The 16,204-nt window shown below is 46.8% G+C and overlaps 1 protein-coding gene across 1 annotated transcript in view; it reads left to right on the forward strand.

Annotated features, from left to right (window-relative positions):
* LOC142312631 (scavenger receptor cysteine-rich domain-containing protein DMBT1-like) overlaps positions 1-16,204 on the forward strand; it is a 660,637-nt gene that overhangs the window by 63,986 nt on the left and 580,447 nt on the right. Inside the window, exon 5 of the mRNA XM_075351627.1 lies at positions 14,694-14,704. Within this exon, the coding sequence (XP_075207742.1) occupies positions 14,694-14,704 (11 nt within the window). The remainder of the gene's footprint in view (positions 1-14,693; positions 14,705-16,204) is intronic.

The raw sequence follows: 16,204 nt of genomic DNA on the forward strand, positions 1-16,204 counted from the left end.
GGGTGGCTCCACAATCCTGAACACCTCAGGTAGCACACTCAGCTCAACCAGCTCCCGGCAACTTCTCCAAGCACATCCGGGCCAATAGAAAACACGGACCAACCGCCAGAGCGAGGATCACCTTTTCCCGCTGCCCGAAAAGTATGGGCATGACCTAAGCTTGAAACCGAGGCCGACTTACATCTGAAAAGGAAAACATTGTCAGAAAGGAAAAAACTCTCTAAACCATCAAAATTCTCTTAAACAGCAGACCCCCTTTCCCTTGGGGTTGATTTGGCAAGAACTCGCGTTTTTTTTTTTTTTTTTATAATACACAAATCTGAAACGTATGTAATGTTACGCTAACCTATATGACAGTCAGTAGCCTCCTGCCCTTCTACTAGTGACGGTTTATAAAACAAACTCAGTACGGACGTTCCTCAAAATGCATTTGCGTTGCCAAACACAACCCATTGGAACCACGCTCATACACACTTGCCCCAAAGCTTCAGCAACATCCCAGTTCTGGGGGGGGAGGGGTGTTTACAACCCAGGTACTGCAACTAACGCACCCACAATAACAACCATCACCAATTCACCGCCATAAAATTGCCCGCCAAATATGGGAAAAAATCTTCATGGTTAAAAATTGCTCCCCGTCATCCCTGTTCATCTGAGGGCTATCACTAACACCTTAGGCATACCAACCAGAGGTGGGGAAAAAGATCCCAAAACTGTGAGGAAAGACAGGCTTGGCTAGATAGACCTAGGCCTTTCTTCAACCTGTGTGACTAAGCTTTAAGATCAAGACCACAATGGACGTAACCACCCGGCCCGATACCTTATAAGATCAAAAAACGGCCAGGAGTATTAGGCCTCCTGACATCCACCCACCTGCCGCTAAACCACTACCCATTTCATACCGTGGGTCCCACTTGGCCTTGGTCACGCAGGTCCATTTCCCCAACTGAAAAAATTTCAGGGCAAAAAACCCCATACCAGTTTGCTCATAACAGGAAAAAATGGTACCCGTTAGTGAAGTAGAATCACCAAATACTGCCGGTTATACACTAGCAAGGGATCGCTTGAAAATCATCATGCTTTTCACGCGCCTGGTAAACCCCACTCACTGCATACCCTACTATAAGCCCATCATATCTGTGTTGTAACGAGAGGCCGGGTCCTCGGCCTCCTTTCGATGGGAGTACCATTACGAATTTAAAGAATCAAAACCCTTTGGACCTGCCAGCGGACGGAGTTAAGGAGGATACCTGGAATTGGAAAATCAATAGGGAGTAAACCATACTATCACGGCAACTGGATACCTGGTATGACTTTAACCTTTCGTTAACTTATGCACATTCTAAAACCGAAAAGCCTAAACAGCCCACTACTGAAAAGGAAAGTTGTAAACAGGTGGTTAGACAGTTTTTTTTTTTTTTTTTTTAACGTTGTGTTGAAAACAAACCCAAACAGCCATACCTGCTGCTGTTAAATACACCCCCTATCGATTCAACCGTTACTGCTCTTGAAGCGAATGTAGCCGTTGAAGCTTAAAGAAAATTCAGCTGCCAATCAGTTCCTCCTTTTCAGGTGCCTGATTCCATGTAGCGGAAAATAAAATTTAAACTTACCGCAGCTAGGGTTGGACCAATGTACCGATACCGGGTAACGTGATCCTGCCGCTTAGTCCTTCACTGGAAAGCCTATGAAAGGCGCCTTGGAAACAATGACAGCAATAGAAATGACCTTAACCGCAAAGTTGAAGTTCATACCTAAGGAACCACAGGGGCCGAAAGATAAACCTCCATACGATGGGTAATAGCCGATAAACGCTATTTCCATGCGGCAAAACCTTCCAAAACAAAGTCAAACCCAAAAGGAGGGGCTTTTCCATAACTTTTTTTTTTTTTTAAATTTCATAATAGGTGCTTCAAATAATGAAGCTGCTTGACACCCTCTATAATCTAGTATTAGAATGATTGTTGTCTACTAACACATGGGAAAACACTGGTCAGTTGCACACACCTGAGACCTAAACTAAAATTGTGTATTTTTTTTTTTGAGGCTATTTATGTGGACATAATTGCTCAGGAAATATTAGCGGGCATAATTATGCACTTGCATAAAATTGACAATTTTCGCATCTCACCTGTTCATTTCCGTCTGTTGAACTGAAACTCCAACAAACACGAAAATGCACAGAAATACGCTTTGCTATTACCATAAAGTTATCAATGACGAACACAGGTTACGCCTTGTTAACTACAGCCCTAAGTTAGAATGTATACCAAGGAGAGGTGATATCCTGTGCGCCCAACATAATGTAACCCACCTATAAATCACTTGACAGGCCACATCTAAAATCTGGGATCCAGTTCTGCTCAACCTTTTTTTTTTTTTATTATCAAAAGGCGGTGGGTAAACATTCTGAGATTAGTCGGTTCAAGGAGACAACTAGATTATTGCAAGGAATGGAGGAGGAGATCTCATTTTTATGCATAAAACGTGTGTGGTCACCATACAGGACTGGAACATTACTTCCACCTACCGCAGTTAAATGAGAAGGGTTCTTTACAGTAAAAGCAAACCGACTGCGGCATGCCGACCACAAGAGGTAATAATGGCAGCTACTATAGCGCCTATTAAGGCGGGTGAATGATTTCCTCAGTACACCTATAGTGCCGGTCATGATAACTTAAATACAGAATGTAGAATAGGGCGGAAAACCTGCTGCCTGGTGACATCACGTGACCCCCCCCAGGGCGCTTATTCCACCCCGCAATCCCACGTAATGGTGCTTGCCAGATTGTGGAGAATAAAAGGGGGGCGGCCGGACTCCAGATGTTCCTGCCCAATTTCCACAGCACTACGCTGTCCAATGTACCTCAGATGCTCATCAATCCCGCCGCGGGACAGCACCAAGTGTTAATTCTGAAGAAAAAAGCTGGCACTAATGTAAGGGAGCTTTTTTTTTTTTTTTTTTTAAATGTATAATTTATTTATTTAATTTAACTAATTTAATTATTTTATTTATAATTTATTTATTTAATTTATTCATTCTTTATTTATAATTTATTTATTTTTATAATTTATTTAATTTTTTTTTTTTTTTAATACTTGTCTGGGGATACCAATAAGGGATGTGGATTCTGCTGACTTCAGCAGTCAGCACATACATCAATGCAGCACCTCCAATCCGAGCTGCATTAGAGGCTGTAATTTATTTATTTTGTATGTATAATTTATTTATTTATGACAGGGCAGCGGTGACAGGGCAGTGGAGGGATCAGGGGCACGGGGTTTTTTATTCACACAAAGCCGGCGGGTCCCTACTGCAGCGCTTCCACCTGCGCTGCATCAGGGACCGCGCCGGCTCACAGTCTGCACTCGCCCCCACCGCGGGCAGAGGCAGGGCGGCGGGTGGGCGGTGCCTTAAGCAAAGAGCTCTTTCGCGCTCTTTGCAAACTGAGGGACGGGTTCCAGCTGACCGGCGGGCGGGTAGTTCACTCAGAACGCCGCTCGCCGGCACACCCAGCTGGAGCCTCAGCAGGGAGGAAGCCGCTCACAACTAACAGCGTTGTGAGTCAGACGCTTCCTTCCCTGCTGATGGGGGGATTTTTGTCAGCCTGCGAGCACAGGCAGACCGGCGAGTGGGTATTTCCCTGAAAACACCGCCCGCCGGCCATATCACCTGTGCCTCAGCAGGGAAGAAGCCTCTCACAACTAACAGCGTTGTGAGTCGGACGCTTCCTTCCCTGCTGATGGGGGGATTTGTGTCAGCCTGCGAGCACAGGCAGACCGGCGAGCGGGTATTTCCTTGAAAACACCGCCCGCCGGCCATATCACCTGTGCCTCAGCAGAGAGGGAGCCGCTCACAGCTAAAGCGTCATGGGCAAAACTCTTTCCTCCCTGCTGATAGCTCTCTTACCGCCCTCCGAAGCGGGTACACTCCACCGGCCGCCCAAACAGGTCCGGGTCCAGGAACAAAGAGACCGGAAGCTGGGCAACGCAGTGACTTATATCAGAGCAGATCATACCACAGGAGCCGGGAGGGGGGTATCTGGTGAGTCTTTCCAGGGGGAGAAACCACCTAAAATTAGCATAGGGGGCCTGCAGTCAGGTGGCAGCATCTCAAATTTTGGCTGCAGTGCCCCTCAATCAGCTGAAATCTATCATCAGTATTTTGAAAGCAATCCTGCCACTTAGTTAAACATATTATTGTAATGGGATCAACAATTCAGACTGCATCATTAATGTAGAAATGGATTTGAATATTGCTTCAGCACTTGCCCACAAGGGGGCAGTGGCAGACTGTGCAATCACAAACACAGAGGTTGGAAATCCCCTGCTGCAGCTTGTGTGTGCTGACCAGGAAGAAAAAGTGCGGGAAGGAGGTTCAGCCCCGGAGCTCGGCCAGGAGAGAGCTGCGTGTGGTCTCCCTGAACAGAGGGCTCTTTTGCCACTGGAGTCTTGGAGGAATCAACCTGTGGAAGTGGTTTCTGCCATTCCCGGTCTGCAGGACTTTGTTTTCACCAAGGATCTAACCGGACTGCAGAGCATCGCACCCTGAGTGCAAGTGCAGGGGCTGTGACCTCCCTTCTTCTGTTCGGCGTGCCCCGGGACTAAAAGACTGACTAGAATCTGTTACCAGCAGGAGAAGATCAAAGGAAAAGACCGAGGAGCTGCATCCCTTCAGCGCTGCAGGACCCATCATCGTGAGACTACAGGCCTGCGACGTGGGAGCGGCATCTTCTTCTGGGATAGACTGGTACGTGATTGTAGGGAAAGTTAGGGAAAGTTGCCGCCATTTCTTTGTGTTTTTCTCTTTTCTTTTTTTTTTTTCCTTGCTGCGCACCCGGAAGGAGTGAAGATCCGGGGACGCCACTATACACATGTGCGCAGATAGTTCAGTTGATTGTGTTATAAATATGTTTTATAGTAAAGAAATGTTACTACCGGTAAAATCTGAGTATGGGGATTTTGTTGGAATAGAGCATACACACACACCCGCGGCCCTACCACCGGTCGCTTCATGTGGCATAGTCGGCAGGATGTGTGACCAACAAAATCATCCCCCGGTAGTAACTTATAACCGGACGGCTCCCACGCTGTCTATTGTCAATCAGGTGAGAAAGTTTGACGGACGGAACTATCCTGTAACTGAATGGACTGAACAACTTAAGATAGTGGGGGAAATGTATAACACTGATCCTAAGACCTTAGCAGAAATGGCCATGCTAACATTAGAGGGGGAAGCGTGGACGACAGTCAGGCTGGAGACGGTTAGGGGCCAGCGTACGTTGGAAGACTTGGTGCGGGTGCTGGAGAACACCTATGGGCCGACCACTTATGCGGGAACATTGCGCTATATGTTCTTCCGGCGTACTCAGCTCGAGTCGGAGGACATTCCTCAATATGCCAATGCCCTTCAAGTGCTACTAGAACAAGCCTGTAGAAACGAAGAACAGCTAGCTAGTACGGGTGCCCGTGACCTGGTGTTGAGAGATCAGTTCGTGACCGGATTGAGAGACCCGTACCTTAACCGCTCATTGCAAGATCTACTCCGGATAAATCCGGCCTTTACCTTCGCTGAGGTCAAACAAGAAGCTATAGAACGTTCAAGGGGACCTGTCGTGGAGACACAGACATATACCGCGGCTTGCAGGTCCATATCTGGTATCGGGACTCCGAACAGCAACACGGAAGAACTGAAGCAGATGGTGGCAGAGTTGCAGAAACAGGTGTTACAGCTCACCCTAGACCAACAGGCGGGCCGGCAAGCGAGACAACAACCCAGCCGGCCGATGGGAAGATGCTGGACATGCGGCGATCCCCGCCATAGAGCCAACCGTTGCCCCCAGAACTTTCAAGTTCATCCACAGTCCGATCTACCAGAACCAGCAAGTCATGTCCCACAACAGCGGCCGTCTTTAAACTAGACGCCCCTGCCAAAGAGGCTCACTCGGCAGGGGACGCCAAAGAGAGGGGTGTAGGAAAACAGAGCCAGCCACGGAACAAACTTGCATCAAATAGCCCCACCCTGGAAGTATTACTGGAAGGGATCGCCGTACAAGGGTTAATGGATACTGGGTCTCAGGTATCCACCATCTCCGAGCAGTTCTACGAAGAGTGTCTAAAGCCGCGGGTTGCCTATGACCCTGATACCGCCATCAAGATCAAAGCAGCCAATAATCTACCCATTCCGGTGACGGGAGTTGCCTGGATGAACACCGAAATCTGTGGCCAAGATCTCGGGAAGAGAGGGATAATCGTGGTCAGGGAAGGCTTTGGATCAGAGACGCCCATGATTATTGGGATGAACATCTTGAAAGACCTCAATCTGGTGTTGTTTACCAAGAAGGGGCCCAAGTACTGGCAAGAAGTGACCGCACATAGGGCCACCCGCCGTGCCTTTCAGCAAGTGGTCCGGACCTGCAACCTCCAGCGAATGACAGAAGAACAACTGCCGCTGGCCATGATCACCGTACCCCGCCATACTAGGATCACCTTACCGGCTGGGAAAGAGACAGTTATCTCACTACCCCTTAGCACCACGAGACAGCTTGAAGGCGTGGAGGTGCTGATTGAGCCGCGCACCCCAAAGGAAGGGAAGCTGAATCCACTAGTCGCTCGAACTCTAGCAGTAGTGAGAAAGGGAAGAATTCCTGTCAGGCTGGGCAACACGGCTAACGTGAGCGTTGACCTAGAAGCCGGGACACAGCTCGCCCGAGTCTACGCTCTGACCGAAGAGGTGAACCCTATGAGCCCCCTCCAGTTTGTACCGTCTACAGAGGGAGATTGGACAGTGACGGTCTCTGCCATGGCCGCTGTCGCGGGTGACACCAACGCGGGGCGAGAACTACGAGAGAAGTGTCAGTTGGACGTATCCCAATACTCCAAACGGGAGGTGTCCCAGGTGGAAGAGCTACTTCAAGAGCATCAGGTGTCCTTTGCCCGGCATGACACCGACTTTGGGTGCACCACCAGTATCAAGCACGAAATCCCCACAGGTGACACTGCTCCTATCCGTGAAAGGTACCGCCAAATACCTCCCCAGCAATACCAAGAAGTGAAAAATCTCCTGAATTCCATGCTACACGCTGGAGTGGTACGAGAAAGCCAGAGCCCCTGGGCTGCACCGGTGGTGTTAGTCAAGAAGAAGGACGGGTCCCTGAGATTCTGTGTGGACTACCGCCGTTTGAATGCTTGCACCATCCGGGACTCATACCCTTTGCCAAGGATCGAAGAATCCCTGACAGCCCTGAAGAAAGCCAAATACTTCTCTTCGTTGGATCTGGCCAGCGGATATTGGCAGGTACCTATGCACGAGAAAGATAGAGAGAAGACTGCTTTCATCCTACCCATGGGCCTGTACGAGTTCGACCGGATGCCCTTTGGTCTGAACAACGCGCCGGGGACTTTCCATCGGCTGATGGAGCGCTGCTTGGGAGACTTCAACTTCGACTTCACCCTCATCTACCTGGATGACATTGTAGTCTATTCGGCCACATTTGAAGAACACCTGCAGCAGCTGGGCCGTGTGTTCAGTAGGCTGAGAGAACATGGCCTGAAGTTGAAACCCAACAAGTGCCGTCTTCTGCAGCCCGAGATCAATTATCTGGGCCACCGGATCTCAGCCGAAGGTGTCCAGCCGTCTTCAGAGAAGATAGCCGCTGTACGGGATTGGCCGCAGCCCACAAACGTCAAGGAGGTCAGGGCTTTCCTGGGGTTGGCCGGCTACTACCGCCGGTTCGTCAAAAACTTCGCCCGGCTTGCTGCACCCTTGCATGACCTGCTTCGAGGGACCACCAACAGCCCCAGAGGACGACCCATCAGCTGGGGACCCAGCCAGGAAGAGTCCTTCCAAGGCCTAAAGGGTGCCTTAACGTCTCCCCCCATCCTGGCATATGCGGACTACAACCTGCCCTTCCAACTACACACTGATGCCAGCCTACAGGGTCTAGGGGCAGTACTTTCACAGGTCCAAGAAGGCAAGGAACGGGTCATAGCCTATGCCAGTCGGTCCCTACATGAAGGCGAGAGGAACCCCACCAATTATAGCTCGTTCCGGCTGGAGCTGTTGGCCCTAACGTGGGCTATGGCGGAGAAATTTGCGGGATACCTCACGGGGGCTGAAGTACTAGTCCTGACCGATAACAACCCGTTGGCCCACTTAGAAAATGCGAAGCTCGGAGTCATGGAGCAGCGTTGGATGGCTCGGCTCTCTAAGTTCAATTACAAGATCAAATATAGGGCTGGAGCTGAGAATCAAAATGCGGACAGCCTGTCTAAAGTGTCATACCCCTTACTCAACCGAGACCGGGATGAAGAATTAGAAGGGGACGAGACGCCTGACTTTGCAAAGCTCGCCCAACAGATGATGGATTACTGCCAGTTCGTTGTGGGCGAAGCTGGAACTCCAGTGGGGGTCGCCTTGCCACCCCAGGAGTGGTGCAGGCTCCAGGATCAGAACCCTGAATGGGCTCTACTCAAACAATGGGTGAAGCGGCAGCAGAAGCCTCCCGCCGATATACGGGCACGACTGTCTACCGGGTCCTTGACCCTGCTCAGTCAGTGGGACCGGCTGATTCTGAGAAAAGGAGTGCTATACCGGAAGGTTTTCTTGTCGCACATGCTGGAAGAATGCACACAAGTTGTGGTGCCTGATCAATTGGCCCGTGAGATGGTGACCCAAGCCCACACAAGGAATGGACACTTCGGAATAGAAAAGACCTTTCGATGGATTCAACAGTCCATCTATTGTCCGGGGCTCCGCAAGCTGGTTGAAGACGTCTGCCAGACCTGTCGCACCTGTGAACTGCACAAGTCCCCTGAGCAGCGGGCACCTGTCCAGACAATTAAAACATCCAGACCCCTTGAGCTGTTGATGGTGGACTACCTGCTGATTGGGACGGCGAGCAGTGGCTATCAGTACTGCCTAGTCATGGTGGATCACTTCACAAAATTCGCTGTCGCTGTTGCTACCAAAGACCAGACGGCTGAATCGGCTGCACGGGCCATCTGTCGACAGTTCATCCACGTCTATGGGTGTCCGGAGAGGTTGCACTCCGACCAGGGGGCTTGTTTCGAAGGCCGAGTTATCGAAGAGCTGCATCGGATGTATGGGATTCAGAAGTCGAGGACCACTCCTTACCACCCACAAGGGAACGGTGCATGTGAACGCTTCAACCGGACTCTACTCCAGCTGATCCGCACCCTGGCTGATGATAAGAAAGACCAATGGCCCCAATTCCTTCCCGATCTAGTATGGGCCTACAACAACCAGGTCCACTCCGTGACTGGTTACACCCCACACACCCTTCTCTTTGGCCGCCCCGGAAAAGGGGTCCATGACCTGAACCTATTCCGTCCTGGAGATGATGTCTGCCATAACTACCCCTCCTGGCTAAATGCTCACCGACAGAAGATGGAGACTGTACACCGGCTGGTGAGCCAACAAATCCGGGGCCAGATACATGCTGACCCACTCCCCGTGCAAGAGCAACCCTTGAAGTTGGGACAGCTAGTCCTGCTCCATATCAAGAAGCCGCAAGGGAAACTTCGAGCCAAGTGGGAGACTGAAGTCTACCGGGTAATCGAACGCCCCTACCCCAACGGGCATGTATACCGAGTGCAGGGTGAAGACAGTCGCAGCATTCGCACTGTGCACTGAAATATGTTGCGTCCCTGCCGATCCCAGCCTGACACCCCTACCACAGTACCCGGAGGGGGTGACGCTGCTAACACGACTGACGTCACGGACGTTTCCCAGCATAGTGATCACGTCGACTCTGAGACCGGTGACCCACCTACACGACCCAGTTCTTCCCCCGGAGTGCTGACTGAAGTGGGGCGTAAAGACAGTGACGGGGAGGGGAACAACCGACCCTTGAGACGCACTGACCGCACCACTGCTGGGATCCCGCCCGGGCGGTCTTACAGGGACCAGTATGTATGGCCCACTTCTCAACCAACCCCTGTGACATCTGCAGTCATCGCTGCCTGGGAACCGACGGTAGTTGACAGGGACTGCCAACCTTTAAGTGGGGGGGTATGTAATGGGATCAACAATTCAGACTGCATCATTAATGTAGAAATGGATTTGAATATTGCTTCAGCACTTGCCCACAAGGGGGCAGTGGCAGACTGTGCAATCACAAACACAGAGGTTGGAAATCCCCTGCTGCAGCTTGTGTGTGCTGACCAGGAAGAAAAAGTGCGGGAAGGAGGTTCAGCCCCGGAGCTCGGCCAGGAGAGAGCTGCGTGTGGTCTCCCTGAACAGAGGGCTCTTTTGCCACCGGAGTCTTGGAGGAATCACCCTGTGGAAGTGGTTTCTGCCATTCCCGGTCTGCAGGACTTTGTTTTCACCAAGGATCTAACCGGACTGCAGAGCATCGCACCCTGAGTGCAAGTGCAGGGGCTGTGACTTCCCTTCTTCTGTTCGGCGTGCCCCGGGACTAAAAGACTGACTAGAATCTGTTACCAGCGGGAGAAGATCAAAGGAAAAGACCGAGGAGCTGCATCCCTTCAGCGCTGCACCGGGACCCATCATCGTGAGACTACAGGCCTGCGACGTGGGAGCGGCATCTTCTTCTGGGATAGACTGGTACGTGATTGTAGGGAAAGTTAGGGAAAGTTGCCGCCATTTCTTTGTGTTTTTCTCTTTTCTTTTTTTTTTTCCTTGCTGCGCACCCGGAAGGAGTGAAGATCCGGGGACGCCACTATACACATGTGCGCAGATAGTTCAGTTGATTGTGTTATAAATATGTTTTATAGTAAAGAAATGTTACCACCGGTAAAATCTGAGTATGGGGATTTTGTTGGAATAGAGCATACACACACACCCGCGGCCCTACCACTGGTCGCTTCATTATCAACTGCAGCCACTCGAAACCACTAACATTATGGTCAAAATATCATTTTTAACCATCTTTCATTGTGTATTTGGATTTTAATTATTCAATCATGATATATTGTATATACTCGAGTATAAGCCGACCCAAGTATAAGCTGAGGCACCTAATGTTACCACAAAAAACTGGGAAGACTTATTGACTCGATTATAAGCCTAGGGTGGGAAATGTAGCAGCTACTAGTAGTAATGTGCCATATTGTCCCCTATAGTAATGTGCACATTTTGGATGCTTGTAGTAATGTGCAACAATGTGGTAACAATTAAAATATAACCTTTATTGGTTAATGATTAAAAATATCAAACCACACAACAAATACGGTTGTAAAAAACAACCAAGCGAATTGGAGCAGATGTAAGGCTCCTAGTATCACCATGGAAGGACAAACTTCACACGGGGGGGGGGGGGAGGGGGAACCTCCCACCACGGTGATGGAAATGAAGACAACACTAGACAAGTTGTCAAATACATAAAACTGAGTTATATACAAAAGACAGTAGGGTCATATAGACAAAGCTCATAAAGATATATAAAGAAAAACTCAAGTTGTCCAATATATAGAGGGGGGCCAATTCATAACAGCCTCACAGTACCCCTCAATTGGCAACCATCTGACCTGATATACTCTTAGACCTCCCAACGCGTTTCATAATATGCTTATTCCTCAGGGGACTATGGTCAAAAGAGAGCTGCAATAATAAACAAAAAGGTCAGGATGCTATTTAAGTACAAATATAACAAAAGAGAACGTATATTTCCAAAAGAATCCACATGTTTTTACCTTCAGTAAAGCAGACCTCCAGCATGTTGTGTCTGGGCCTTGGCATACAGCACCAGACTTTCAAATCCCCCACCCTTAAATATCCTGTGGGTGTATAGGGGAATGCCCCTCTTATGTTAACATAATGATTTAACATAAGAGGGGCGTTCCCCTATACACATATATTTTAATTGTTACCACATTGTTACACTATTGCTTGGCTGCATATATATCATTTGTGAAGCATACGACATCTTAATTGAAATTGTAGTAATGTGCCCATGTTGTCCCCTGTAGTAATGTGCCCACATTGTCTCCTGTAGTAATGTGCTCATATTGTATCCTGTAGTATTATGTCCATATTGTCTCCTGTAATAATGTGCCCATATTATCCCCTGTAGTAATATACCACATTGTTTTCTGTAGTAATGTGCTCATATTGTTTCCTGTAATAATGTGCTCATATTGTCTGCTGTAGTAATGTGTCCATATTTTCCCTTGTAGTAATGTGCCCATAATGTCCCCTGTTGAAATGTGCCCATATTGCCTCCTGTAGTAATGTGCCCATATTGTCTCATGAAGTAATGATCCCTCTAGTAATGTGCCCATACTTCAGTAATGTTCCTCTTCTTGTCCTTTATTATGCCATTGTTCACATACACACACAAAAGAATTATCACCTGTCCTCCATTCCTGCGGTGTCCTCTTACATGCTTCTTGCAGTCCGCAGACACATAGACCCCTCGGTGATCATGGCCTGTGCAAGGACTAATGCTGTTAGTGTATGTGCTTTCAGTTGAATGCTTTATGGCGCCGCAGATCATTCAAATGAAGTAAAGCTCTGATGGCAGCGGCAGCCCCTGCGCTAGCCATGATCATGGAAGGATCTATGTGTCTGCGGTTTGCAAGAAGCAGGTAAGAGGACACTGCAGATACAGAGGACAGGGAAGAATATTTTTTTGCAGGACCCTCACTGGAGTATAAGGGGCATTTTCAGTATCAAAAAGGAGCTGAAAAACTCAGTTTACACTCAAGTATATACGGCAAATATTTTAACATTTTTTGGAGCTGGAGTTTAACATTTTTCCTTTGGATTATTCACTTTAATCAGAGTGGCTGTCCATGCTCCATGCTCTATATGCATCTAAATTCTTCAGGTGAGCTGCCTAATGCCTATTCCTTTTTCTATACATTGTTTTCCTTTAGTTTACATCCAAAAAAATCGGCAGAACTTTTAAAAAGGTCCAAGTCCCTGTCCCTGAGTAATTTAATTTATGTGAAAAAACTTGCGATTCGTTGGGACTTGCATGAAAGTCTTCAGAATCCTAAGTTCTTTGTCAGAAACTGAGTCAGTGTTTGTGAAAAAACTTTGTGATGGAATTTTTTCAGTATTTTTACCGAGTTCAGTGATCAAAAGTATATAAAAAACATCTCTTACTTTCAAAAGATTTTACCCTTCTAGACCTGTGTAATTGTAATTCTAACTTTTTTTAACTTTTCCAGCTTTCATCACTTGATATGGTATGCATAGACCTAGACATCGAAATACTTTCCTTTTCGGAATACGTACAGTACAGACCAAAAGTTTGGACACACCTTCTCATTCAAAGAGTTTTCTTTTTTTTTTCATGACTCTGCAAATTGTAGATTCACATTGAAGGCATCAAAACTATGAATTTACACATGTGGAATGATATACTTAACAAAAAATTGTGAAACAACTGAAAATATGTCTTATATTCTATGTTCTTCAAAGTAGCCACCTTTTGCTTTGATTACTGCTTTGCACACTCTTGGCATTCTCTTGATGAGTTTCAAGAGGTAGTCACTGGAAATGGTTTTCCAACAGTCTTGAAGGAGTTCCCAGAGCTGCTTAGCACTTGTTGGCCCTTTTGCCTTCACTGTGCGGTCCAGCTCACCCCAAACCATCTCGATTGGGTTCAGGTCTGGTGACTGTGGAGGCCAGGTCATCTGGCTAGCACCCCATCACTCTCTTTCTTAGTCAAATAGCCCTTACACAGCCTGGAGGTGTGTTTGGGGTCATTGTCCTGTTGAAAAATAAATGATGGTTCAACTAAATGCAAACCAGATGGAATAGCATGCTGCTGCAAGATGCTGTGGTAGTCATGCTGGTTCAGTATGCCTTCAATTTTGAAAGAATCCCCAACAGTGTCACCAGCAAAGCACCCCCACACCATCACACGTCCTCTTCCATGCTTCACGGTGGGAACCAGGTATGTAGAGTCCATCCGTTCACCTTTTCTGCGTTGCACAAATACACAGTGGTTGGATCTAAAGATCTCAAATTTGGACTCATCAGACCAAAGCACAGATTTCTACTGGTCTAATGTCCATTCCTTGTGTTCTTTAGCCCAAATAAGTCTCTTCTGCTTGTTGCCTGTCCTTAGCAGTGGTTTCCTAGCAGCTATTTTACCATGAAGGCCTGCTGCACAAAGTCTCCTCTTAACAGTTGTTCTAGAGATGTGTCAGCTGCTAGAACTCTGTGTGGCATTGACCTGGTCTCTAATCTGAGCTGCAGTTAACATGCGATTTCTGAGGCTGGTGACTCGGATAAACCTATCCTCCACAGCAGAGATGACTCTTGGTCTTCCTTTCCTGGGGTGGTCCTCATGTGAGCCAGTTTCTTTGTAGCATTTGATGTTTTTTGCCCCTGCACTTGGGGACACTTTCAAAGTTTTCCCATTTTTTCGGACTGACTGACCTTCATTTCTTAATGTAATGATAGCCACTGGTTTTTCTTTACTTAGCTGCTTTTTTCTTGCCATAATACAAATTCTAACAGTCTATTCAGTAGGACAACCAGCTGTGCATGCACCAGACTTCTGCACAACACAACTGATGGTCCCAACCCCATTTACAAAGCAAGAAATCCCACTTATTAAACCTGATAGGGAACACCTGTGAAGTGAAAAACATTTCCGGTGACTACCTCTTGAAGCTCATCACGAGAATGCCAAGAGTGTGCAAAGCAGTAATCAAAGCAAAAGGTGGCTACTTTGAAGAAACTAGAATATAAGACATATTTCCAGTTGGTTCACAGTTTTTTGTTAAGTATTTAATTCCACATGTGTTAATCCATAGTTTTGATGCCTTCAATGTGAATCTACAATTTTCAGAGTCATGAAAATAAAGAAAATTCTTTGAATGAGAAGGTGTGTCCAAACTTGGTCAGTACTGTACATATTTATATTCAATTACAGACATAATTCCCATTTCAAAAGAATTCAATATTTAAGGAACTCAGACTTTCTCTTCAGAATTTTGAGAATTATTTCTAATTTATTTTCTCTCTGAATGGAAAAAAGATGAATTATACAAAATTAAAAGTTATGTATTCCTTTATAATGCATTCCTAATTATAATTTATGGTCATGCAAAAATAATGCAGAGATAAAGCATTTTATTATACTTTATATTCCATATACTGTTTTGTTTTTTTACAAATTTGGTGAGTGAGCACTACCATGCTCTGGTGCTTGGTACTCGTAACGAGAAGTTAATGCTCAGATTAGTGCGACTCGTGTACTGAGAATAATGGAAGTCAGTTGGGGACTCCAGAAATTTTCTTGAAGATTTCAAGGAAAAATGTTGAGTTCCTCATTGACTTCCATTATACTGGAGTCACGCCCATCTGAGCAATAACTGCTCATTACACGTACCAAGCACCCGAGCATGGTTGTGGCCGCTTATCACTAATAATTATTAGGTTTTATAAAATTAATATTGATACAATTTGTCCGTACTAATTAAACAAAATATCCTATTTTTTTCCATTTCTGTCTTGACAGATGAACCGAACACTCACAGTAAGTAAATATATTTTTATAAACCATTTTATTTACTTACAGGAACAGTTGTCTAGCTCCTATTGGTCCAGTGGAATAGTGGTATAGTGTAATATTGGTCCAGTGGAATAGTTTTAGGAAAGCGGATACTTACACATGATTACATTAAACAGTCATGTCATTGTATATATGAATTAGCGAGCAGGCAGACAGCTGTATAACATGGGCAATGATCGTGTGACTGGCCAGTGAATTTCCTGACCTGAGTGGGAGAGCTGCATAGAAATAGATGCTGTCACGTTCCGGTCAGGAGAGCTGCCGGCCAGCCTGTGCATAGTGAAGAGATCATTCTCCCTATTATATGGCCGTCTGCATGTACCGTAGACTATTATGTCAGGGTGATGTGTTGCATGACAGTAATTCTCTGATAAGTCATGCCACCAAAAGCATTTGCCTGATATTTTACTAATGCAATTTTACTGTAAAAAAGACAGCCAATTAGCAGACAAGATGCATACAATTTGCAGTGGCGTGCATTTAAATCTATGGCAATAGTAGTTTGAGTGTATTAATATATTCACCTACCGCTGTCTCCGGTATCCAGCAATGTTCTGCTCCTCTTCTCAGTGATGTCACAGCTTTTCAGACTCTCCAGATCACTGTATTCATTAGCCAAAAGTCTGTTTTACAATATAAGACTATGGAGTCTCACTCTGAGCCGCGTTCTGATGTTCTATAGGCCT

Source organism: Anomaloglossus baeobatrachus, chromosome 5 (assembly GCF_048569485.1).
Source record: "Anomaloglossus baeobatrachus isolate aAnoBae1 chromosome 5, aAnoBae1.hap1, whole genome shotgun sequence".
NCBI classification, from domain to species: Eukaryota; Metazoa; Chordata; class Amphibia; order Anura; family Aromobatidae; genus Anomaloglossus; species Anomaloglossus baeobatrachus.